At 48.7% G+C, this 25,833-nt stretch overlaps 8 protein-coding genes across 8 annotated transcripts; 4 read left to right on the top strand and 4 right to left on the bottom strand.

The window, feature by feature from the left end:
• Positions 1–2,475: 2,475 nt before the first annotated feature.
• Positions 2,476–3,225, top strand: AO090701000498 (MBL fold metallo-hydrolase; the record flags this gene model as incomplete). The annotated part of the gene is made up of 1 exon (XM_001823283.1): positions 2,476–3,225. The coding sequence occupies one exon, from the start codon at positions 2,476–2,478 to the stop codon at positions 3,223–3,225; it is 750 nt and encodes a 249-aa protein (XP_001823335.1).
• A 1,602-nt stretch (positions 3,226–4,827) lies between these two features.
• Positions 4,828–6,078, bottom strand: AO090701000500 (ankyrin repeat domain-containing protein; the record flags this gene model as incomplete). Its single annotated transcript, XM_001823284.1, has 1 exon — positions 4,828–6,078. The coding sequence occupies one exon, from the start codon at positions 6,076–6,078 to the stop codon at positions 4,828–4,830; it is 1,251 nt and encodes a 416-aa protein (XP_001823336.1).
• Positions 6,079–7,759: 1,681 nt separating this feature from the next.
• AO090701000501 (uncharacterized protein) lies at positions 7,760–8,333 on the top strand (the record flags this gene model as incomplete). Its single annotated transcript, XM_023237285.1, has 2 exons — positions 7,760–8,138; positions 8,272–8,333. 2 exons carry the CDS (start codon positions 7,760–7,762, stop codon positions 8,331–8,333), a joined length of 441 nt encoding a protein of 146 aa, XP_023092163.1.
• Positions 8,334–10,366: 2,033 nt separating this feature from the next.
• Positions 10,367–12,229, bottom strand: AO090701000503 (FAD-dependent oxidoreductase; the record flags this gene model as incomplete). The annotated part of the gene is made up of 1 exon (XM_001823286.1): positions 10,367–12,229. One exon carries the CDS (start codon positions 12,227–12,229, stop codon positions 10,367–10,369), a length of 1,863 nt encoding a protein of 620 aa, XP_001823338.1.
• An 859-nt stretch (positions 12,230–13,088) lies between these two features.
• Positions 13,089–14,581, bottom strand: AO090701000504 (uncharacterized protein; the record flags this gene model as incomplete). The annotated part of the gene is made up of 2 exons (XM_001823287.1): positions 13,089–13,448; positions 13,508–14,581. The coding sequence occupies 2 exons, from the start codon at positions 14,579–14,581 to the stop codon at positions 13,089–13,091; spliced, it is 1,434 nt and encodes a 477-aa protein (XP_001823339.1).
• A 1,692-nt stretch (positions 14,582–16,273) lies between these two features.
• AO090701000505 (histidine phosphatase family protein) lies at positions 16,274–17,757 on the top strand (the record flags this gene model as incomplete). Its single annotated transcript, XM_001823288.3, has 3 exons — positions 16,274–16,594; positions 16,646–17,541; positions 17,598–17,757. The coding sequence occupies 3 exons, from the start codon at positions 16,274–16,276 to the stop codon at positions 17,755–17,757; spliced, it is 1,377 nt and encodes a 458-aa protein (XP_001823340.3).
• Positions 17,758–18,669: 912 nt separating this feature from the next.
• Positions 18,670–20,052, bottom strand: AO090701000506 (ankyrin repeat domain-containing protein; the record flags this gene model as incomplete). The annotated part of the gene is made up of 1 exon (XM_023237283.1): positions 18,670–20,052. The coding sequence occupies one exon, from the start codon at positions 20,050–20,052 to the stop codon at positions 18,670–18,672; it is 1,383 nt and encodes a 460-aa protein (XP_023092164.1).
• Positions 20,053–22,734: 2,682 nt separating this feature from the next.
• On the top strand, positions 22,735–25,462 carry AO090701000507 (uncharacterized protein; the record flags this gene model as incomplete). Its single annotated transcript, XM_023237282.1, has 2 exons — positions 22,735–24,364; positions 25,428–25,462. The coding sequence occupies 2 exons, from the start codon at positions 22,735–22,737 to the stop codon at positions 25,460–25,462; spliced, it is 1,665 nt and encodes a 554-aa protein (XP_023092165.1).
• Positions 25,463–25,833: the final 371 nt, after the last annotated feature.

The following is a 25,833-nucleotide window of genomic DNA, read 5'->3' as shown; positions in this document are numbered from 1 at the left end:
GTTATTTCAGTACAAGTAGTATTTGAGCACTTTCATAGAGAAGCCTGTCACCGTAAGGTTAGTTATAGATATCTTTCTGGAATAACTGTAGACTGTCATTTTAAGACGTAGTATATATCGTATTCTACCATATATTCGGGACTGACCGAATATCTGACATAACTTCAACAGCTAGTACTGCAAAACATTCAACTACCCTGCTCACGTCCAGGAGAGATTTACCGCATTGCAGGCCCCCAAATGCACTGATGAGAACGAGGACACTCGCAACCTGAGCCACCTGCGCGAACAGGCTGACAATGGCTAATCAACAGTGACCGCCACCATCCTCTCAATTCCGGCCGTGTCTCCTCGCAAAGGAGAGGACCACACAGCAAATACTCTCTCACTTTCATGAGAACAAGTCTCCTTCGCAGAAGCGATACCTGCCAACAGAGATCGATTGCCTATGAAGGTGGATAGTTATGACAGCGTTCGTGTGGATGGGCATACTAGGTCGAAATACCAACCATTCTGGGTGTCTGATCAAGCTGGTCTATCCATCATTGCGCATGACTTATTAGTTGATCATAACATTGTAGCGATAAAGGTAAAGCGGTAAGCCAACAAGAAGCAGCACAGTCAGCTGCGTAGCGTCCAATGTGACAATAGATTTCCACTATTGCCTTTACAGTCATAAGGCATTCTTCCGCGCTTATTCCGTGGTGGGTAGTGGTGGTCTTCCACAGTGAAGCCACATCGATAGAATTTTGCCAAGATCGACAGTCGATAAAATTGGTTGGTTTAGTTATTTTAAAACTCGTATGCAAAATCACATTTTACTTCTCCAACTTGGCTACTCCAAAAACTGAAGAGCCTTCTAGTGGTCTATCCTGCAAGGATAACAGGATGTCACCTCGCACCAATCAGATGCGTGTGCAGTAGCATTGGATCTCCCCAGGAGAACCATTTTTCCTTAACCAATTAGTCAAAGGGGGCGAAGTCCCCCTAGATGCATGCTTGATTGTGGAAGGTGGCTGGTTTCGATTGGCTCGATCAGTGATCGAATGGGCCTTTCTGATAAGGAAGTTTGAAGCTAGCTTATCATATAGTCTATACTAGTTAATTGAGTTAATTTCCATCGCCTATAAGCCTGTGTGACGTCATGATCCAGATACAAAGTTCTTAAAAGACGAGCCTAACTCACCCCAATCGACTCGCCCGTAGAAAATATTACGAGACGTCTCTCTAATACATTCTTGCCCTCCTCCTTCCTATACATATATAAATTTCCTCGGGTTTTTCACAGTGGTTCTCCTCAACCATCGTCCTTCTTGATCACCCGCCCTTATCTCATCTTTTTGCAACAAATAGCATTGGAAGTGCGATGTGATGGCTCGGATCCCTCTCACCGACATAGCTACTAGCACTGAGACTGAGGAGCATATATACAAACGGTTCCCATCCAACCTCGTTCGCGGTTTGCTGCGCACAACGCCGGAGATCGCCAATGGTTACTTGGACTTGGGCAAGGCTTTATCAGGATCGCCGCTGCCGCCAAAGCTTCGTGAAATGGCTATTCTGCGGGTCGGCGTACTTACCCATAGTCCCTACGAGTGGATGCAGCACATCGGTATAGCAAAATTAGTACATGTCGGCGACAAGGAGGTTATCGCCGTTAAATCGGGAGAATATGGCAAACTCACCGACCAGGAAGCGGCAATGCTGCAGTTCGTGGACGAAGTCGTCGCGAAGCCAAAGGCTACGGACACTTTCGACTTGGCCCTGGCCAATTTGGGAGAGCAGGGCCTGGCCACAGTGACTTTGCTGGTCGGACACTATATGATGACAGCCCGCTTCCTCGAAACACTTAACATAGACCTGGATAAGAACGCCACCAGCTGGGAGAACACTTAGACTACAACGCGCAGCTCGCGTGTTGGGCCGGTGACAATTGCAGACAGCTTTATAGGAGGAAGCTAACTGAAGGTGTCAACACAAACTGGAAGGACAATATGATAGTGATGAATCAAGTTGCCAACATTGGAAAATGGAGCCGGCAAAAGCCTGATATCCACTTCTCAAGGGTATCTTTAAATAGCTCTAGCGTCTTAAGAACCATGGCAATGAAACTGGAAAAGTAGCGAGATGCTACTGATTTAATGTCGAAACGTATGCAAATATTGCTGTTGACAATACGGCATGTGTAGTTCTAATACAGGGAGGTTAACCTGTTGTAATTAAATGCCTTTAGAAAGATTTATTACGTCTTCTAACCCTATTGTTGGCTTTCCTTCCTGTATTCAAATTATATGATTTTATATATGACGTGTAGATTAACTACCGCCATATGGATAACTAGTTAACTATTAAACATTACGTCACGATAAATGGCTTCTTCCCCCACCAATCTCCGTTAAGGGAACAAGCATATTGCGGACATTAAGACACAAATTTGGACCAGCTTTATCCTTGCTGTCAAGAAGGAAGTAGGAAATGACCGAAGTAGCTCCCAACGTCTTCTGCATTAGCGTCACGGACGTCAATGCCACCGTGCTCCGCGAGGGGTCCGACTTGACCCTCATTGATGGCGGATGGCCCGGCGATGTCTCTACGATAGAGAACGTGATCAGGTCCATTGGTAACCGACCAGAGGACGTGCGCGCGATTCTATTGACCCACGCCCATATCGACCACCTTGGCGCGGTGCAGTCATTTCATGACCGGTTGAATGTGCCCATCTACTCCGACCCGATTGAGATCCGTCATGCCGCCCGCTACTACCTTGAGCAAGCGGCCGAGGCCGACATTATGAAAGGCCCAATGCCACAGACCCTCGGCTGGTGGGAGCGGGTGCTTAAAGTGGGTGCCGATACCGACATCACCATCACCGACGTACAGCCTGTTGCCTCAGGGCAACTGGATGTCCCGGGTCGACCGGTTGCGATCGCCACGCATGGTCATACTTCTGGGCACAGCGCCTTCTACGTACCGGCAGCGCGCACTGTAATTACTGGTGACTGCCTGGTCACCGGTCATGCATGCTCGACGATCGAGGGCCCACAGCCATGTCCTTGGTTCTTTAACCACTCGATTCCCGAAGCACATTCGGCTCTCAAGGTACTCAAATCAGTCGATGCCGACATAATTATTCCCGGGCACGGGCAACCGCTTAACATGCCGATTAGTCAGGCCGTTGACATCGCCCTGAAGGTGGCAGAAGAAAGCGGGTTTGATAAGCACTAGATTAGGCTACAAATGTTTTTTCTTCATGGTGTGGGAGGCAGCCGACTGGTGAGGCGTATGAGCTGAGAGCGGTAGGGGGGCGAGACCTCGCAGCGTGGATAGCGTTGAATGGCGAAGCGACAGAAAGAGGAGGCCTGGCGCTTGGATGGCGAACAGAGGTTTAGCAGAGGAGACTGCCCCAAGGTTGGAGGACGAGGATCATGATATATTTAACTACACTCAACCTTTACTTCCCAACTCTCATTCTGTTCTACTGCCTTGCATCGAGGAAATCCACCATCCAATCCATCCAAATTTGCACCAAATGCAACTAATATAAATATAATTCTCGACTGTAAATAGTATTAGGGAATGAGGATCTAGGTGTTCTGTGGTAGCTTTCTTGCAAAGAGAATACGTTGCTACCCTGCAAGAACCATTAAGACCCGGCTAAGGACCCTAGTATCCGCGATGGTTTTTGAAGCCAGGGAAATAAGGTTACAGAGATATTCAGTCTTTTATTGTAACACTCTGCTAGTATCTTGATAGCAGCGCAATTATTGCCTTGTTGTGTCATGCTTACGAGCCTTTGGCATCCACCTGCTTGTCTTTATAGACCAGCTGGAGAACCACATTAACCAGATTAAAAGTAAGAAGAACAGAAATCTGCTTTGATTCCTTCTGTGATTCCACCAAGAAATACTATATTATGGCAGAATATGTTCGCTTGCTGGAGAAAGCAGACGCTAGCCTCGAAGGATCTAATTGATATTAGGGAGCTCGGGTTATATAGGGAGGGATTTCGTGGCATATAGTGATCTAGGAAAGATCTAGTAGAGTTATACAAGAAGTAACGATTTTCTTTATCCAGAAACCGGGGGTGTAATGAGACTTTTAACCACCCATGAGTATTATCGCTCCTCTGCGCCATTACATGGCACGGCTGGCATGCAGGCTACCACAACTATATAAAACCTTGAATGTACATGTCCATCATACCACTTCCTGAAAACAAACTTAGAGCCTCGTGACGGCCTAACCTGGCCCATCAGAATCGGCAAGACAGGAGACAACAATCTTAAGTACAGATACCGCGAGATGCCCAGAGTTTTCGAGAATATCCAGCATAGAGTCTTTGCCAATAAAGCAAGCGATATTCTCAGCAATCACCTTGGCGAGCATGTCAGAATGCTCCATTTTATACGGAGATAGGGACCGTAGAATTTCCGCTGCCAGCAGATAAACGAGTATTCGTTCCATTAGTTCTCGACCCACCAAGCCAGACAGTTTCTCGAAATCTTCTTCATCAAGTCGTCGATGCCAAGCATATCCGCGGTCACGTACACGCGAAGATGTGTGTACATCTCATCACGAATCCTGGACTCTGAGGTCATAACATCTCCGTGATGGGTTTGGGTCTCAGTACTAGTCGAGTTGCCGCCGGTCATCTCATGGGAAGGATTGTTGTCATAGTCCCCAGGATATAAAAAGAACATATTTCTGGTTGTGTTGACGTCATGATCAGCGAGATCAATAAAGCACAAGCAATGTCTCTAAGAATGCAAACCGATATTTTAGTAACTATTGAACCAGTGTATAATACATAATAACCCCTATTAGACCTTAAGAATCCAGCGAGGAGCCACCTCGATATCGGCTCTTATAATCATCGAACACCCTCACAACATCCTCATTCAACTTCGACGGTGCAAAGATAGACGACCGATTCATCTTTGTCAAGTCGAAGTCAGTGTGTACCCGACCAGTAGAAAGCAAAAGCTCAACTGCCTCGACATGTCCCCTCTCAGCCGCGAGCATAAGCGGTGTCATACCCTTCCTGTCCTTCCTATCCGGGTCGGACCCCTTCGCAAGCAGTAACCGCACAATATGCGTCCGTCCTAGTTGCGCCGCACTCGCGAGTGCCGTAATGCCGTGTTTACTTGGCAAGCTTGGATCAACCTTCTCGTGGGTAAGAAGCGCCTCCACCACATCCGTGTACCCAGCCTCAACAGCAGTTAACAGGGCCCGGCTCCCAAAATTCGGCTCTTGGTCAGGCTCTATGGTAGGGATGGCAAGAAGCAATTTCACGATGCGCGCCTGTCCGGTCCTCGCGGCGGCCAAGAGTGGGGTCTCTCCGCACTGGGATCGGGCGTCCGCGTCCACACCTTCAACTGCTAGGAGGCGCTGGACGACCCCGAGATGGCCGTTCAGGGCTGCGGCCAGGAGCGGCGTTTGCCCGAACTTATCCTTTCCGTTTGCCTCTACCTTCCCCGTGCGCAGAAGCTCCTCTACTACATCTTCTGCTCCCGCGCCTGCAGCAGCCATAAGGGGTGTTTCCCCGCGCTCGGTCCGGCAATCCGGCTGGATCCCTTTCGCTGATAGTAATAGTTTCACGATGGCAAGGTAATCGCCCGCCTTTGAATGCATGGCATCCGTAGTTGTTGTTGGCCTGAGCGAATCGAACACCGTGAATGGAGAAGGCTGGCCGTGCCCTGCCGCCCAGGCGAGCGGAGTTTGGAGATGCGCGTCAGGCGCATTCGGGTCTATCGTCCCCGCGCACAGAAGAATGGTAGAGACCTCGGTGTGACCGTTTCTGGCGGCCCATGAAAGGGGCGTTCTGTGCTGCAGATCGTGGGTGTTGGGGTTGGCGCCTTCTTGCAGCAGGCGGTTGCAGGGGTCTGCTTTGCCATGTTGGGCAGCCCATATCAAGGCTGCGCTATCTTGATGGAAGATTTGGCGATGGTAGAGAATGGGGTTAGCGATTGCGTACAGGATTTTAGATGCTTTGGCGACAGAATCCACATCTTGTACCGATGGGAGGAGGAGGGTAGCGATGCAGAAGAGTAATTCATTTGGGAGGGTTAGTAAAGACATGTTTATGCAGAGTTGGGATAGGATAGGACTAAAGAATATGTGAGGTACTTCGACGCAGGAAAAAGTTGTCGAGGTTGCCTGAATGATGCCTGAAGCATTAGGCACTCAAACCCTAACCGAGTATAGCTTCACGTGCAGCTATACTTCCGGGTGAGATTCGGTTGTGATAGCTAAACGTACATCAGAAAGAATATTTGCCATCTAATCTCAATTCCCACCCTATTCCCACCCTCATGACTTCAATCAGCCTTTTCTGCCTGAATAGAAGAGCGCATGCCAAGCATGTATATACGTTCAGTCACAGTCACTGGCCACCTGCCAGCTCACAGAGGTTAAGCCTGGACATCGGAAATAATCCAAAGACTGTCCAACCGGCTACGGATCTGTTGTGTAAGATCCTACCATTGGTGCATGGCGTGTACTGACAAACGGAATTACTGGTTGAGTATCGCGGTATAGCTTCTAGGATATCCCATGCATGTAGACAACGTGAACCCTAGTAGATCAGCCTCCGTGTCTAAAGCAGTTCAGTCCAAGGTTATTAGAGTAATGTACTCTGTACCCTACTGGTACTTGCTTAGTACTGAATTGTAGAGAACTAGTACGAGGTAGGCAACATCGTCCTAATTAAATTAGGCAATGAATCTCTCATTGGCTGAGTCTCATATCCCTTACCCAATTTTGTAGTAGGTCTCTCATTGGTTCAATGAAGGCTTATGGGTCATGATTTGATATATCTAACTGTTGGAAAGATATAAATAATCTCCTTTTTCCGTGATGAAGAAGACCATAATTAACAGTGCAAGTTTCTTTGAGCTCCACCCGATACGTTGATCCAACCTCGAAATATCTAGTATGCGTGAGAAGGCCATCAAAACGTGCTTGTGAGGCCGAACTAACATTTCAATATATAGCCCATACGTATTACCAGTGTCTGGTTTTTCTTGCCCTGGATATTACGTGACCTTTTGGTCTAGTTCCCGGAAGTTTCAAGTGATACAGTACGACTTGTGACTGGAGGATAAATAGTAATTCCGAAAAGTTATGTTATATATACTCTCGGAACGGTTCTCAAAACCCAAATACGAAGATACACTCTACCCTTGACGGTTGGCCGAACCCTGACTTCAAATACTGTGTCACCTGTATATATTATAATACACATACTGTATCTCTCGAGCTGTATCAATTACTACTCCGCTTTGCCATGTCATCTTTGCTTTCACTTAGAAACTTGCGCGAGTTTTATCAGAGACTTTACTTGGATCTTTTTTATAATCTTTGTACGGAGTTTCTTGCACAGTATTGTTCCGGAGCGAGGTAAAAGTATTCCATATTACCTTTTTACCACATCTGCAGACTGGGCTCTTGGCAGCCTGGTGGTGGCGATCATTCCCTTCCTCATAGATAGGAGGTTGGCCTTGCTCATGAGAGCAGTTATCGCAACTTGCCTACAGTGGTTTCGTTTTAGACCGGCGTTCTGTGCTTCTGCTGTCTGTAATGATCTGCCAGACAACTTAATTTTACATTCCCATCGCAACTGCTCTCCTAATGCACCTGGGCGTGAGCATTTCAGCAAGCTCTCAGATGCCCATGACTTAGAGGAATTTTTGCAGTATTTCTCAGCTCTTCGAACTCATCAAACACGATGATCGTCAGAAAGCCAGTGGGCTTAGACCTCATGCAAACATACTTTAGTACGGATTTTAAAACAGTATTGATGTGTTTCATATCTACTATTGAGGGCCGCAATCTGCCACATTGCACCTGGAAGTATCATTACGACTCGTTCTCCAATTCTTATGTTTTCGAGTTTGGAAAGTCATTTTTAAAGTTGAAGAGGCGGGATAGCTACTTCGAAGCGCGAATCCATGCACCATGTGAAGATTGCAATATTGTGGCTCGACGCACAGAGGTGGACCTCGAGTTGATTGTCATGTCAGGCTACCCGCCATGGTATCAAAATAGCATGAAGAATGAACATGGGGTGGCCTTCACTTTCCCACAGCTGGATAACCGAAGCATTGCTCGGGCTGGCTGGATTGTCGCCATTGGTCTCGGTGATGCTAGCACGTTACCATATTTTGCAACATCCTTCGGTGACTTTGAGCCATTATTCACAGGGAGTCACCACAGAGGGCCCGGTCGAGGTTCCTATTGGCGAGCTTGTCGATACCTATTAGAATTCATCAGCGACCAACTTGAAAAAGTATTCCCTGATGACAAGCGTGTTCGTCTCACAAGGCAAGCGGTAGATAGAATGTTGGAGAAACATACAGGTAGTGGGATATCTAGTTTGCTAGATAATACTCCACTTGAGGGTGCAATGCTAAAAGGCAGGTACACGGATGGGCTTAATGCATCAGATATTGATTTTGCAATCTCTATATTCAACAACCTTCAGCTAGGAAGGCCACACATTGATCGATTAAAAGGCATTATTTTACCTGTACTTGCTGCAGCAAACAGGGGTCTTTATAATGTCTTACAGCATCTGAATACCCACAGCTTTCAATTAAGGGGGACTTAAACGATCGAGCAGCCCAAAATCCTCCTGTTTTCCTTAGGTAGTGAATTAGGGATAAAATCAGATGCCTAAGGCTCTGTATATATTCATCGTGATCGTATTCAGCTTTTATAGTAAAGACCGATACCACTTTCCATATAACCGACCCCGAAACAATGGTGTAGGGGTCGGTTAACGTACATGCAGGATGTGATTCCCCTTGGCGGGAGTAAGCTATGTAACGTTATTGGGTTACAACAAGGAAATAACCACCCGGCCCATCTATCTGAAATGTAACAATCCCAAGAACACGCCCACCTACCATACACTCTGATCTCGTTTTATGTCATTATACAGGGCTAGCACCATCTACAGACATCGAGATGGTGGCACCATTAGACTCTCCAGTGAGGTTATGTAAGCATGATTGTTACTCTCCCCACCTAGGTCAAGACAGGCAGCACCTACCTCTCTGTTTGATCTGGGGGCCGCACTCTGGAACTGCTGACGGCTCAGTCCCACAAACGCCCAATTTTCCACAGATATGACACTTTGGCCTCGATATCGTTTCCGGCGAAACATTACTCGGGACGAAATTCATTCCCACTTGGACAAGAAAGCTCGTTTACAAAACACAATTTTTATCCGTCGCGACTTGGTCTCTTCTGTCATCCCGAATAGATACGTGGAAGAAACAAGGCGTTCGAGATCTTCGAGTTCATGTCATCTTTAGTCCATTCCTTCCCCGAGATACAGAGGTGTATAGGGTCACGGGCCTCGTGAAACGTTACTCTCTGCGTGGAAGCGAATGTATGCATGCGTAGCGGGATTTAATTTTGAATGTTACTGTGTTTTGAAGCCTACCGAGAGAGACAAGAGCCAGCCCTCGTGGGCGCTGCGGGTAAAAAACTATGATTAATAGCGCGAAGGAGAAACACTCTTCTTTCTTTGATTCTTTGGATACCTTTGATGTGAATTAAAAGCTCCGAGTAAGGGTTATTAAGGGTATGGAACTGTGGTCACTACTGAAGATGCTCACTCTCGGAGGGTGAGCACTTTCTGCTGGCCTGTTGCGTAAAAGCATATCTCGATTAGCTTGAGGCGGCACACTAATCAAGATGAGCCACCATGATTTTTCGCTTTACATAGCGTTATGGCTGCTTGTTAACCAGCTCAACAGCCGGCCGGGTGCTCTTAGCGAACGCGAGACACTAATCCCACCAATAATTTATCTCTGGTCTAACCGGCTTTAAGACCAAAGTGCTTCCTGTATGTTTCACTTGCATTTCATGTGATTCTCAATTAACATACATACAAGCCGTCAAGAAGTGCTTGGTCTTGGTCTACATACCAGCTTCGTCCGAAGCTCCACGCAGAATTCATTCACTTCTAGACCGCCAATCCGTTTCGTACAGCAAAATGGCACGATCTAAACAAATCAACATCGGCCGCGGGAATGGGTTAGGATCATGCAAAAAAATGTCAAGTTCAGGCAACTGATTAAATATTTCTCCTATTACTATACTTTCTGTCTTATCGGGGCATCGCTACCTCTTATTCTTAATATTCTGGTTGCTCTTCGAAGTCCAGCCGCCGGCAAACTCGCGTGAATCCAAAACAACTACCATTATTTAGTAGCCACTTCACTGCAAGCCATGCGTATTAACCTCCTCTCGCATTCGACCACTCTTCAATTTAATACACAGGATATTATCAATTGGCCAGCGTTATAGATAATCAAAAGCCAGAGCATCTATCTAAGGTGGACCAGGATTGTTGCTATCAGAGCTTAGATATAGATTTCACCCCGCCGTTCTTGGTATTTGTATCACCTAGACCGGTCATTTGGATACACAACTGCTTGAGTTCGGGCAAATAGTCTTGCATTTTACGGGGTGTTGTATTGTGTCTCTTACACAGATGGGCTGCTGCCGCGGTCGCAATAGCATGCTGGGCCCCATTGCCCATAAACTTCGTGTTCGAACCGGCGATATGCGTGACGCTTATATGTTTGCCCGCCATCATCAAGTTTGAAATGTTCGTTGAGTAGAGGCACCGGAAGGGCACATCATAGGGCTTTTTGTCACGTTCGTCCCACTCCCAGTACTTGAGTCGAAAGTCATATTTTGCATCCTTGTCTCCTGGGTAGTGTAGACAAAAGGCTCCGTCGTTCTTCACTACAGCGTCAGGGAACTGTTTGTGACTGCGAATATCGGTCTCAGTAAGTATATAATCGCCCTTATATCGGCGAAACTCCCCTTGAGCTGCGACGTAAGCCACCCATTCTAGCTCGAGATTGGCGTACTTGGAAACCGTCTTAACGTTTGAAAATGTACCGTAGATGGCCCTGAGGAGATGGTCGCGAATATGTTCACCATGGGTGTAAGGATCCAGTCGCTGGCCATACTCCCAAAAATGAGTCAATGGTCCCTTCATTCGGCCCCTCACTGAAATGTCAGCGTTGCCATTTGAAGGCGCCACAACAGGGCCTGGGCCGTTCTCGATCCCAGGCTTTACGAGCTGGCCACTAAGATTGGAGAAGTCCTTTGCCACCTCAGTTGCCCATGGAAGCTTTGGGAATGAGATGGGAGAATCTGCCATTCTTGTGCGGAAGAAGAGTGTATTGCCATGATGTGTGTAATCATCGCCTACTGTCGGTGCAAGGCTTTCGCCGTACTCAGACTTTGATTCTTGACCGAAGAGAGTTTCTGCTCCCGACAACAGACCGAGTATGCATTTTCCTGAGCAATCAATGAACGAGGTTGCAGCGAGGCGGATCTCTCTCCCAGTTCGCGCATCACGAGCATCGACGGAAAGGATGCGCGAGCCGCTAACAGTCGGGTTGTCGACAGTGCTTAACGCGCCACTATGAATCGCGTCAGTTGTAGTATTGTAGACAGTGTGCTCCAAGAACAAACTCGCGGTTGGTTCGGCTCTTAGCAGGTTTTCGGCGTAGAGGTCTCCATTCGGGTGTCGTTGAGATATTTCGTCAATCAAAGGTCCAGTTACACCACGAGGTCGAAGACCAATCTCGACACTGCCATTCCCGCCCAGTACAGGTCGGTTATGGAGAAGCGCCACGCGGTCCCCTAAACGCGCAGATACCAGCGCAGCGGCAGACCCAACGATACCACCACCAACGATAACCACGTCAAAATGGCCAATCTCAACTGGTTCCCGAGGAAGCCCCCGAAGAGCTCGCCTCCATGCTCGTCCTGCCTCGGGTGGAGGGGCGTCAGCTTCCTGACTGAGGAAGATAGCATCACAGCGCGCGCAAAACCCAGTCAAGTCGTGTAATGTGAGTCTTGTTTTGTCTTCGAGTGACACAGCGCCTCCATATTCCCATGACCAGTCCTTGTCATTTGCACCAAACTCACGATCAAGTGGTTTGCCGTTAACCATCAGACTAAACCTCCCAGGGTGGTGGCCTGGAACCCAGTCCTTGGCGCGCACCCACACATAATATAGACCTGGTGAAGTATGAATGACCGTTGTGGCATCTGCAACAGGCACCCCATTCCCATGGGCCAGGAGATAGGGTGAGCCCATCTCCAGATCAAACTGGGAGTCCATGGTCCAGCCACCAAAATCATCGAAGGTCTCGGCTTCGACCAAGATTGCGGGATGTGAAGGTATGGGTACCATGATTGAATAAGATATGTCTTTGTTCACCAAGAATATGTGGCAGAAAAAACGTCGAGTTGCGTGCTGGTGTACGAAGCCCAGCGCTAGGTTTGGTCCGCGAAACAGGAATCCAACAGCCGATTTAAAGCAGGCTGTCCTTCTTCTTGCTAGATTTAGACTTTACCATGGGCATACCAAGGCAAGATTGCGTATCCTCGACGGTTATTCGGATCCCGCGGGTTTATTTCTTCCGTTGAGGCCCACAGTAGCGAACATCCGAAATTTGGCTGCCGCGGCTTAAACGATTAAAAGCCGGATCCGCTCGCGGTTCCGATTTGATGGTTTCATGTACGAATTTAATTATGTAGTAGCTCTCTAGATATAGGCTGAAACGCGATAAAAGCTTGTGTCCAACTCAAGGCGGGCAACTCCGCGAGTAGTGGTTCACTTGCCGGGTAGAAGTAGATACTTGATGATTGTTGCCTGGTCATCATGTTGCACAAGGGGGCTATGTGTTCAAGACTTATCGGTATTGCCTAAGATGTATTAAACCCCGCCAGCGGCCCGTGGTTGATCTTTGGCTGAGATGTAAAACTGACGTGGGATTGATGGTGCATGTAAAAGTGGAAACATATATGCAATAAGGGCCAATAACTATACAGTTGAGGTGGATCAAATGTGATAAGATCTTATTGTTCCCCTCACAGGGCCTTGCGCATCAATTCCAGAGCGTTTGGATTAAGTCTCAAACGCTAGTCTATAAAACGAGTAAACATGTGTCTCTATATCGTAACCGCTAGGTATTAAACGACAACATCGTGAAATGTACATAAAACCAATTTATCCAGACGCCTGACACAGAATCATGATGTACAATGCTCTAGAAGATCCGTGTAATACTCGGTTTTACCCACATAGGCTTCTCACATTGATGCGACGCTCGCCAATTCCGCATTTTCGACACATCCCAACCGGCGGAGAGTCGCACTTCGTTGGTGGGCGGCTTACTATGACCCAGTCGCATTGTCCGCACCAAGATACAATGGCCGGAATGATCGTAGGTGTACGACAAACATTCCGCATGCTCGTGGCATGCAGTCCTACAGGCTTCCATGGACATGTGTGCCGGTGACTCGTCGGGCTCTCTGAAACCACCCCAGTCCCCGTTGTCCCAGTCAGGTTTGCTTTCGAATGTCCCCATGCGCGTGTATTCAAACAGATCTGCGTATAGTAAAGGTTTCTAATAATCGCAATTAGTTATAGCCGATGGAATGGAAAAAAAATTGATTGTAGACAAACCTTGCGATCTCGTTGGTTCTCCCATTCGATCAGCCCCTTCATGTCTGACAACATAGTCTTATGCATGCTAATTACAGGCTGACACCAGTACGCGTTGTCGAACGGAATGCTATGCAGCGGATGTGGGTTAAACATGGGCCACAGCCCCGACAACTTGACGCCCTTCTGGTACAACACCCAACCCAGCACGGAATCCCCGCAACAGTCACCCTTCACTATATCCTCATACTGCAGACTCAGAGATGGCTCGATGCATTCGCCCATTGAGCCGTGATGCCTGTGCACCATCTTCTTCATCGCACCCCCGGAGAGTACAAACCCGGCGCCACCGTACGCAAAATACATTGGCTTTCCCTGGGAAATCTCACGTCCAGGCGATGGCGAACCAAAATACAAAGGTTCCGACGGGTCGTACTGATCGAGAAGACGGAAGAGGTTGTCCCACACATAGTAAGTATCAGACTCCAGAAAAACGTACCACTGCGCGGTCGGGTTCGTCTCATGAGCGCGTTCGACCATGGGCAAGAATTTGAAGCGATCGAGATACCAGCCCTCGTTGCTCCCCACCGCCTTCTCATCGCCTCGCCTCAAGGCTTCGTAGGGCTCGAGGTCCGTCACATTGAAGCGAAATGATTCGGGAAGCGTCGCAAGAATGTCGTGCACGCGATGACCTTTGAGTTCACTTTCGCGATCGGAGACGATGAGGAGGTTCGGTATACAACGGGTGACGGTCGAGATCTGAGCGTCCACGCGATCGGCGGGCTCGGACGCCCCGATCTTCAGCACGACCTGGATGCGTGACAACACATAGGTGGGGAAAGAGTCGCACAGGTGGTCGTCATCAGCGCTGGAACTGGCGGTGAACTGATTCTTGATAGGAGCGAAACGTGTGGTTGTTTCCCATTCCCAGTAGTCCGGTTCGTTCTTGTCGTGACCGGTGGCGTGGTGGTAGAGGGTCGCTGGGTCTAGGGAAGTATCAGGCACACTGATCTTGAACACTGAAGCCACGATCACCACGAACAGGATAAACACCAGGAGATTCGTGGTTTTGCGGGACAGTATTATCCGCGCCATCAGCTATAGTGGGGTGTCGAGAAATTATATATTATAACAAGGTTTAGAATCAAGGCCAAAAGTGATCGGCATAGCCTGCATCCATGCGATAACGAATCAATTCAAAAAAGGGGCAGAAACGTCACTAGATGTGCTGTCGCACATTTGGGGACTTGGGAAAGACTTCAAGATAAAGTAGAATTATTCACAGCGACGACGGGCAAAAAGGAAAGGAAGGAAATACTGGGGAAAATGTCAGGAACCAAAGATAGGACAAGTTGAAATGTGACAAAAAGTGGATTAATTGGAGTTTAAATCAACACTCCTGACCCAGCTAACGCACGATAGTGGGCGAAGAACCCATTGCTCCATCCCATTCCTCCAAAGAGATTAAGCCAACTTGAAGACTTGGTCCCTGGGCCTGCAAATTTAATTTGACAAGCAACCGTGGGGGGTTATGGACTCCATTGGTTTATGCAGGGCAAAGTGACTGGTGGCAACCCACAGGATCATCGTGTGCCTTTTTTAGCAGTATCAGAACCATGGAACAGAGTTGATCGTCAATGGCAATTGTTCCTGGCTCATCTCAACGGTGAATATCAAAGAAACTGTCATTGTAGGAGCATCTTGTGCTCTTAACCTGGTAGCCAGGGTCTCACCCTGTTAAATCGTTCTTTGGCGGAAAAACCCTGGCAATATGACATTTACCATGGAGCTAAAGCCATTGACCTTGTCAGAGCGAACCAGTGAATCAGCTTAGGGTCCTCATTATAGGCCAGTTGGAACTCCACTGCGGAACCTCTTCCTGGGCCGTTAAACAAATGAAGTTCAGGGACCATCACCTCACCTGCTGCCAAGAGCCCTAGCGGCGACTGGTCACTCGACCACTTGCCGGGAATTAGAAATGCAGCCTGAGGCATCTACATTGTTTGCCCCTCCTTATTACGTATTCAGTCGATCCTGGTCGCGCGTCCAATATACCATATATGAGCACGCGCTATGTGAAGCACGCATAACAGAACATGAAGACAATTACAATAATGTCACGTGGCCACCTTAGATAATTGACTATAACTCCACTGCCATTGTCGTGATTTTCCTAATCTTGTCTTTCCTTTATCTATCGCTTAGCCCACTGTACGTAACAACAATCATTCTGGCATAGTCACCAACATGCATAGAATCTCAGATTTCTGCTCCAATGCACTTGCGGATAAATTAGGCGTGGATGATGACTAAACAAAGCTGTCTGATATAAAACGGGTGACTGATTTGTTTTTTCAAGATATGTAAACTGCCTACCGGCACCTTCCAGCTTGGTTATATATTTCTGGCCAATGGACTCTTCAAACCGCGCATGCGGCATGACATCCCGGTAGTCGGTGCATGTAGAATTCCGAGCAGCCCCATAGTAACAGACCATGACCTATGCTGAGCCACAGGAAGCTTTAGCGGAACACACGTGCTCTAGCAATTTTACGTACTAAATGATATATTGAAATTGAACTGAAGCATTAAGCTGGCTGATTATTTCGGCAAATTCCGAGGGCCCGCACCACGTGTGAGATGACGGCCCATTATTGGCGGGTTTGCTGGATTGCTGGCATTAAATGTTATCTTCTAAGTCTGCCATGACTACTCCGATTAACTCATAAATAAACCCACGCGCACGATGGAAACAACATGCTATCAGTGTACGAAGGTCTTTTAGACATGATTGCCCTCATAATAGCCCTCCTCTCCGGGACGCCGTCCCTCGCGTCCCGAGACACATTCTATCCGCCCCTCAACCATACAACCTTCATCACCAATGCCTCTCTCGGCACGTACGGCGGCATCTATAACGCGCCGGCCGACGCGACCAGCCCCATAGGTGATGTATACAACTACTGCAGTATGCCCCACCCGAACGAAGATACATACTCCCTGCCGCCTCCCGTCGCCAACCACTCCGTTACCGCTCGCCTGGTCTATCTTGAGTATCTCCAGCGCCATCAGCGTCGCACTCCTTATAACCTCCTTCCCGGGGGCGAGGTATGTCATCCCTTGGGGTAGCATTCTCCAACTATTAGCTGACAGTCACAGAACCAAGACTACAACTGCGACAATGTCCATCCCCATCTCTACGCTGCGCCAGCTGCTCAGGGGACCCTTCCAGCGAAAGTCTACGGTCAAGCGTACTCCGACCCATCTAACCCATTCTTGACTACATACGTCAATGGATCTTGCCAGTATCCGCAGCTCACGATCGGAGGCCTTCTAGATGGCTACCAACACGGTCGCGATCTCCGCGCCGTCTACGGAGACCAGCTTGGTCTAATTCCCGACTCGCCCGACGGAAAGGTCTGGTTCCGCTCTAGCTCCTCCGCCCTAACCCAAGGCTCTGCGGGCGGTGTCCTCCGCGGAATCTTTCCCGAGCACTCCGGACCAATCCCGCTCCACCAACAGGCCTCTGGGATCGACACCGTCGACCGCGGGTTTTCCTGTTCCGCTCGGGACACGCTGCTCTCATCCATCCAATCCACCGCAGAATGGAATGAGCATCTATCCGTCACTGAGCCACTGCGCACACGCTTATCTACTATGTTTAACGCTACTGACTCTTGGACTTCTACGTTCGACCACTTTGCCGACAACTTCCAGGCCCGCCTGTGTAACGGCTACGAACTGCCATGTCGCGTGCAGGATGGATCTGACTGCGTGACAACCGAGCAGGCAAATGAGGTTTTCCGCGCCGGCGATTGGGAATGGAACTACTGGTGGCGGACCAACGCGAATGCCACGCAATACATCCAACTCGTCGAAGGTCTCTTCATCGGAGAAATTGTGCGAAAATTGGAAGCCGTTCAGCAGGGCAAATCCGACCTAGTATATAGCCATAATTTCGTGCATGATGGCGATATTGGTCCTATTCTCGGTGCGTTGGGAATCAGATCGCTCCGCTGGCCGGGAATGGCATCGAATATTGCTATTGAGATTTGGTACGTCGGGCTCCTCTTATTCCTCTCGTATGAATTTTAACTAATGTGAAAAACAGGGAGACTTCCGAAGAAAAGCTCTATGCTAGAGTTCTATACAGCGGATCCGCGATTGAGACTATTCATGGGACCTTGGATTGGATCCCGTTGCCTGCGTTGATCAATATCCTGAAGCCGTTCATCCCAGATGATATCATCTCGATGTGCAACTCCAGCTGATGATTGGGTACCCTAATAGCTAATATGATATAATACCATCCTCAACCCAGTAGATCAGTCTTCACAACAGTAACAGTAGACCCCATCTGAGCAGCACTGAGGGAACCGTCCGTGACAACACACCGCATTCGAACAGGGCGATGAGCATGTGTAGCAACCTAGAAGAATCAGTCTATCTCAACCGATAAGTTAAATAAAGTAACGTACGGCTGTCATCGACCCCAAGTCCGAGAACAGTCTGTTTCGACTTCAAGGCCGGGATTCTATGGCCTTCCATTGAAGTCGTTCGTAACGCTGCATTCGTTAGCATATCCGTTCCATCACTGTCAGAAATCAGGACTAGTACAGGTGTACTGATGCTGCACCGCGCTCGCGACAGAGGCAGTGAGTAGCGCCGCAGCGATGGATTTCAAGTTCATGGTGGATGGTGGTATCGCGGTCGGTTGAAGTTAACGGAGACGAGATGGGATGAACTCGATCTATTCTCTATAGGCAAGATACAAGGGTCCATTTATATGCAGAGTCTGAAGCGGTCAGAATCAAGTGCCCAATGTCATCTGCTGCTGGGGTTGGGGTGTCATATGCCCTAATCGGTCAGCTGATCACGTTGCATTCCAAGACCTATCCTTGTGCTTGTCGTATTTCTGTCATGCTTAGGTGATCTAATAGAGGTCTAAGAATATCTACACAATTTTATTTGGACATAGAAATGGAATTATAAAAGCATAAAGAGGAAAAGAGATGGCAGTAGTGAAAGAAAAACAGTATGCCCAGCTTTGTCAAGGGAATCCAACCAACCACGCTAAACAGTGCTCATAATATCCAAAAGGTAGATCTACATGTGAGATGGAAGCAATAAATCTAGTGAATGCGACGAAAGACACAATAGAAATAGAAAGGACTGACCAAGACTCACCGTCTTATCCTGGGTCTCAGCCGTCTATCCCATCGCTGCTCTGGCTTCTCAGGAGCGCCTAGAATCCTGCTGGAGAGCCGTTTGAGACGAAGTGCCCGAGCCAGCTTCAAGGCGGTTTGTTCATTTGCGTTAACGGCTTCCTTTTCGGGATAAAAGCCCAGGATCATGCTACAAGCCTCGCAAGCAACCTCCATGATAATTTCCTCCTCGGCTGACAATGGACGGACACGCTTCCGTTTCCAACCGTGGATGCCACCACCTGGGTTAGCGATCGTGGCCCAAGGAATGCGGCCATACGTATGGCCCCATGTGCTCATTAACAGTGTGTGCAATGGCGTACCCTGCGCGCTCCCAGCACCGGAATTGACATCGATAAGAGCGAGCAGCTGCTGAAGGATTTCTAGATTCACCGACCTCTGCCTACAGGCAAGGTGGAGGGCTGTTTCTGCAACCCCGGCGATATGACCCACGTCGACACCGCGGTCAATATACAGTTTCACGACATCGGGTTTCCCAGACTCTACAGCTGGGAATAACGGAGTCCGACCGTTGGCATCGTAACTATTGAGGCTGGTAGCACACTCACGACACAGTACATTTATCAAGTCCATTGCATCGGGGCGGAAGGGCGCAATATGCCATGCTCCTTCTTGGGTGGTGCGATGTGCGGCTAAAGCGAGCCTGAGTCCGGCACGAGCAGCACGCTCAACCAGAGGAACTGGAAAGGTCCTAACGACTTCAAATATGGCCTGTGGACTGATAGGAGGAAGCTCTATCCTGTTATGTTGAGTCCGGTTATACTGGTCATAATGATCCAAAAGCTTTTCAAAACCATATTCGTACGCTCTTTCGCCGACAAAGGTCATCAGCCAATTAGGAGCGCTAGGCAGGATTCCGGTATCTTGTCGCAAAACGTCTTCCTCAGCCTGTGCAGCGCAGAGCAGATCGAAGCACCTGTTTGCTCTGTAATGAACTGCCACACCGAGTGGACTCCAACCAGTCTTCGTCCAGCAGTCAGGTGAAAACCCGCACTCCAGCATGAACTGCAATCGGTCGTCGCGGTCCAGCGCGATGCAGTGCGTCACAGGATCATCGTGTCGGTAAACTACTGGTCTTCTCAGATTGCCTTGCTCTTCCAGCTGCCGGAAATAGTTGTCATCCTCATTCCGCCATTCTCTCCACTCTTGGTCTCCTTCGAAGACATAGAAATCGTTCCAGAGTAATAGCTGTCTTAGTCGGGCCTTGCTGTGAAAACGAATGGCAGATTCCTCGATTGGAGTCACATCAATCAATTCCCATAGGTCCGTCATACGCACGTGGTAAAGGATCCTCTCCAGTATCTCCACTGGGCATTCTTGAGTAAGATAGCTCCGCTCCATTGCATTTATACTTAGATGGGGAAATTCCACTTTGTGAACAGTATTCCACCGCAGGGCAGAATGGGATCATGGGAATCAACTGAGTAAGGGTGTTCGGCCAATCCTATAACGAGGATATAGTTCGATATGGATATACTCCATTTTGGAAACAGCTTGGCTTTTAAATGCATACGGAGCTTTCACCCAAGAAACCACTTGCATTGCCTTTGGACATATAAAGAGTTGTGAAAAGATCAATATCCATGACAATGTAAGCTTTGTACCCATGACGAGGATAATAGACGCCCCCATTAAACCTACGGCCCTGGAGTAGGTCTTAGGATAATCACTTTGTGCTATGTTATACAGACTTAGCAACAAGCGGTCGCTTATTTCTTATAAAGGCCTACTGGCCTGACAATGCTGCTCTTTGTGTGTAAAATAATAAAGGGACAAACGGTTGGTTCTACCATAACGTCATTGTAGCATTCATTATTTCGCATATTGTAAACTAGACCGTGACAAAAAGCTGTCGTTTGAATCTGATAACCATAAATTCATTGAAGAAACGAAAGGAGAAAAGGAAAACTACAGAGATTAGCAGGAACAAACACATAACCGCAACGTCTTGCAGGGAAAGCAAGGCATAGCGAGAGCACGGGAGCCTAGTTGTAGGATGCAGGTAACATGTTCCAAGGCGTTTGGCACATAGGGCACTTCGCTGGACGAGAGCAATTCAGACATGTCTCAATCCACTGGTTCATACAGTCCTTGTGGAAATTGGTTCCACACTCCTTCTTGCACCAGACCAGCAGCTTGTCACGCTTCAGCCAAGCCCTGATAGAGGCCGATGAATTTTCAATATAGTTTTCGTCTCTATCATTCCCACGACTAATATCTTTGGGCTGTTCTCTATCATCGGTCGAGAGCCCTGGCTCCCACAATGGCAGTAAGCACATTGCACAGTCTCCTTCCACAGATCGACGAGTTACCGAGGAGCGTGGAGAACCCGTGAATCCAGCTTTACCTTGTGCTGGCCTTGTCGCGATGTCTGGATATTGACTGGGAACGCTGATAGCTAGGGAATCGGTTTGAAAGTTATTGTGTGCTGGGGTGGACGATTGTCTTTCTATTCGGCGTTGCAAAATAGCACTTGTAGCTATAATCGCAGGACCAACGGGGCTTGGGAACCCTTTTGACACTCTCAGTCGCGAAAGCCGACCGTGAAGCTCTCTGGTAACTCCAGCTGGCCCCCCAAGCATCTCCAAGAATTCTGCCCTAGGTTCCTGCTCCAAAATTACCCGGTTCAGGAACGCCGTTACCTTAGTCAGAAAGTCGTTTACCTTCTCGCTCCATGTGTCTATTAGATCGGATGCTTGACCCTGATGATCATTTGTGCAAAGAACTAGTGATGCCAAATCCTCAAGGTGTTGATCTATAGAGTGTCCGGCGTGGACTTCGTCAGTGGCCTGGTCAAGGAGAGTACAGGCAGCAGCGCAATCTGAAGCGAGGAGACGCCGATGGCATCGGCGTCTCAGTGATGTGGCGTATCCAGCACACCAGGGCTCAATTGCAGGGTAGAGGCCAATAATATCACCGACATGACGCCTTCTAAGTGGAGCTCTTGATGGTCGGGACATGGTGATATTATTCTCGTTTAAGACAGCGTAAAGTCGACGAGTATTTCTCAGTGTGGTAAGGTTGCTATGAGCGCAAAGTAATGTTCTGGTCCAAGAATGGACGATCAGTAAGATTGCTTGTCATATGGAAGGGGTCTAGAATGCCAACTTACATTAGAGATATACTGGGGAGGGGGCAATCTATATTCACTTCGCCTGCCACAAAAACGCAAGAATAGCATTAGCCACTGCAAGCACCAGGTTCTCATGGCTTAGCATTCACTACTCACTTTGAAAGATTTAAGAAGTCATGATTGGTAGATGACATCAATGTGAAGAGTATCGCATATCTTCTCCGGGCGGCACGAACCTTGAGCTAAAGATTCGGGAGATATTATCATTGCCTTTGTCTGTTCCAGATTGTGCACTGTTGATAGCCAATTCACTAGTCATAAATAATCTAAACTTGGTCACAAAGAGGTATGAGGGGTTTCTCATTCGCTTCAGGGTTTGTGCTCATACACCTGTAGCAAGTAGTGATAAGCTTACTCACACACAAAGCCAGAAATAGGAACCAACCCAGATCCCATGGTGGTTTCTGTCACAATACTGTCACTTTCAGGCAGCCCTAACTTTAAAGCTAAATCCCTATTGTAGAGGGATACCCTTCCTGTGAAATGCATATCACGTTATATGTTTCCCTCTCCTATTCATCAGCTCGCCCTGCCTAAACGAACCCGTATATCGATACAGCGATATATCCATAATAAGGGCATTATGCTACTTTTAGAAATACGGACCGCCTGACCAAATGTTGGTAGCGTCACTGACTGTTGGACCACTCCACCTTAGGGTCCATTCCACATTTTTCTTTTCGCAGTTGTCTTTCTCAGGCTATAGTTGTTTATGATCAAGTGGGATCCAAGGCAGGATTAATAGAATTATCTATATGACATGGAAATGACAGACATGATGTATGAACGACCATAATGAGAGGTCTGGCCCGAGCCAGCAGCATTAATGAAAACAATCAAATAGGGATCGGAAGAGTTTGAAGACACAAGGATTCAAAATAGGCCTGCTGATGAGCAATGCACTTTTGGGCTTCTGGACTACCTTACTCGTCGCAGTCCTCTCCAGCGCCGGCATCAGCACCAACGCCAGTATTGGCGCCGACATTTCCACCGACATTTCCACCCAGGCTGGCGCCCAGACTTCCGCCGAGGTTGGCGCCGACGCCTGCGCCAGCATTACCACCAAGACCAGCAGATCCACCAAGAATACCACCGACATTGGTTCCAGCGTTGGCTCCAGCATTGCCTCCCAGGTTGCCACCAACATTGGCACCAACGCCTGCATCAGCATTGCCGCCGACGCCCGCATCAGCTCCAACACCTGCACCAGCATTACCGCCAAGACCAGCAATTCCACCAAGGATGCCTCCAACATTGGCTCCAGTATTACCTCCCAGATTGGCACCAGCGTCAGCTCCAACACCTGCATTTCCACCAAGGTTGCCTCCAAGGTTTCCACTGGCATTTGCTCCTCCACCAACGTCAGCACCAGCATTACCACTAACACCACCTCCAACATTGCCTCCAACATCACCACCAACGTTGGCACTACCAGAGATATCCCCAGTTCCACTAGTGCCAACATCACCACCGAGATTGGCACCACCGGAGACATCTCCACCAGCATCAGCTCCAGCGGTGCCACTAGCACCAGCATCACCACCAATATTAGCACTTCCAGAGGCATCCCCTCCAACACTGCCTCCAACATCACCACCGACGTTGGCACCACCGGAGACATCTCCGCCAGCGCTGAGATCACCACCGGCATTGACGCCACCGCTAAGATCTCCACTTCCACTGGCACCAACGTCAGCTCCAGCGTTGCCACTAGCATCAGCATCACCACCGACATTGGCACTACCGGAGGCATCCCCACTAACATCACCACTAACGTTGGCACCACCAGAGACATCTCCGCCAGCGCTGAGATTACCACTTCCACTTACTCCAGCATCAGCTCCAGCATCACCACTGGCGCCGACAACACCGCCAGCGTTGACACCTCCTCCAAGGGTGGCATTACCAGAAACATCACCACCAATAGTAGCTGCTCCTCCAACGTTGGCGTCACCGCTGATATCTCCACTGCCAGATGCACCCAAGTTGGCCCCAGCATCACCGCTTGCACCAGTGTTTGCGCTGCCGCTGACATCTCCTCCAGCACTGGTTTCTCCACTAACATCTCCACTGCCTGTGGCACTGACGCCAGCTCCAGCATCACCACTGGCATCTCCTCCAACCTCAGCACTTCCGCTGGCGTCTCCACTGCCGCTGCCACCAACATCAGCTCCGGCATCACCGCTAGTACCAACGTTGGCACCTCCACTGATATCTCCGCTGCCGCTGGCACCAACATCTGCGCCAGCGTCACCAGTAGCACCAGCATTCGCGCCTCCACTGACACCCGCACCGGCATTGGCACCACCGCCAACGTTAGCGCCAACACTACCACCACCACTGACGCTTCCGCTGACACCACCGCTGACACTGGCGCCAGCAGAGGCACTGGGGTTGGTTCCGAAGCTGACACTCACGCCAACACCGTGGCCGTTCTCACATTTCTCACAGACGCTGGTAGTCACACTAACAGCACCGCTGCTAGTAGCACTGCCAGAAGCCTCACAAGCCTCACAAGAGGTAGTAGAAGTGGCCGAGCCGTGGTGGCCGAGCCATTCAATGAGAGGCAGGAAGGTACGAGACTGCACCCCAGCACGAGCTCTGGGTGGGTTGGAAAGGGGAGTACCGATTCTACCGGGGACGTTCGGCAAGGTACCATTGTGAGGTGTCACAGACACCGGGACCGCCAGGGTCGAGGTTGCCCCAAGGGCGAGGGTATAAAGAGCGTAACGCATGTCGGGAATTAACAAAGATAGAAAAGATAAACGAAAGATGAATGACTTTTTTTATCGCTTTTTGAGTGAAGGAACAAGGAAAGAATGTTGTGGATGCTCGCTGGATGAGGGGGCAATGGGAGTGGATTGAAGGCCTTTATATAGACGTGAGTTCTCCCTTTTTGTGCTGTTGATGTCGCTATTCGGACTCGAATGGAACCATGTTTCCGTCTTGAGCTAACGATGAAACCATTCTATCCATGGCATGGTCATGATTATCTGTAGATCCACGTTTCAAGAAAGGGCGGCATATAGAAACTCAACCCTAGTCTGGAAATGCGCTTGACTAGATCGGAATGGTAAGTCGGACTTTTGGGTACTCGGTTCATGCTGCTAGAACGGTATTACCAGTTGTTCTCAAGTGACCTTCTGGATCATTTGCTTATGTTTGCGCCTTCCATCCCTACATAGAATTCTAATAATTTTTCTTGATGCTCACGACATTCAGTAAATGAGCTGGAGAACAACAGTTTCCCTGTGTTGACTTCCCCAATAACATCTCCTAACCGGATAAATGCACCGATTCAGCACACACCAGTAACCCACTCCCATCCCGATGCACACACGGGAAAGCCCCTGGCCCCTAGGGTTCGGACTTGGTGTTAGTGCAAGGTCCCTCCAAACCCTCCCATGAATCATGGCAATCAACCATCGAGCTGAGGTATATTTAGAAACCGTGTGTGCATGAATCAAGCTACAAGCGCAAATAGAGTTCTTAATGTGGGGAAATATGGCAACAGCAGAACAATAGAGAGAACGCATCTTCAATCTGAAACGGTCGGGGAGAATCTTCGCTTTTCTTGTTCTAGACCCTAGAGTGAACCGCGCGGTGATTTTACCCTAATTGGGTAAGCCGGGATGACCGGCTAGTTTTCGGGGCGAACACTCGGCATCAAACTCAATTATGAGAACTTCCATCCAGCTTCCGATATCGCCGAGCGACTAGTCTAGACCTGTTTATCACGCTAAATGGATCTGCCTTTTCTGATTTACAAGCTATGGAATATGTACAGTATGCATATCGAAGAGTTGAGATGCAGTAAAGAGGTAGAGCTTACTCTACGACACGTTCCTTGACATCAGTATAATGTTCCTTCTAAAGCTGTAGCTTGAGCGCCGAAAAGCCAATGATACTGTGAGAACCGTATTTTGGGGGAAGGAATACGCATGATTGAAACAGGCTAGCCCATGCTGAGACCATTTAATGGGGCTTTG

Source organism: Aspergillus oryzae, chromosome 5 (assembly GCF_000184455.2).
Source record: "Aspergillus oryzae RIB40 DNA, chromosome 5".
NCBI classification, from domain to species: Eukaryota; Fungi; Ascomycota; class Eurotiomycetes; order Eurotiales; family Aspergillaceae; genus Aspergillus; species Aspergillus oryzae.
Note: the sequence above shows the minus strand (reverse complement) of the source record. Positions and strands in the feature narration are given on the sequence as shown.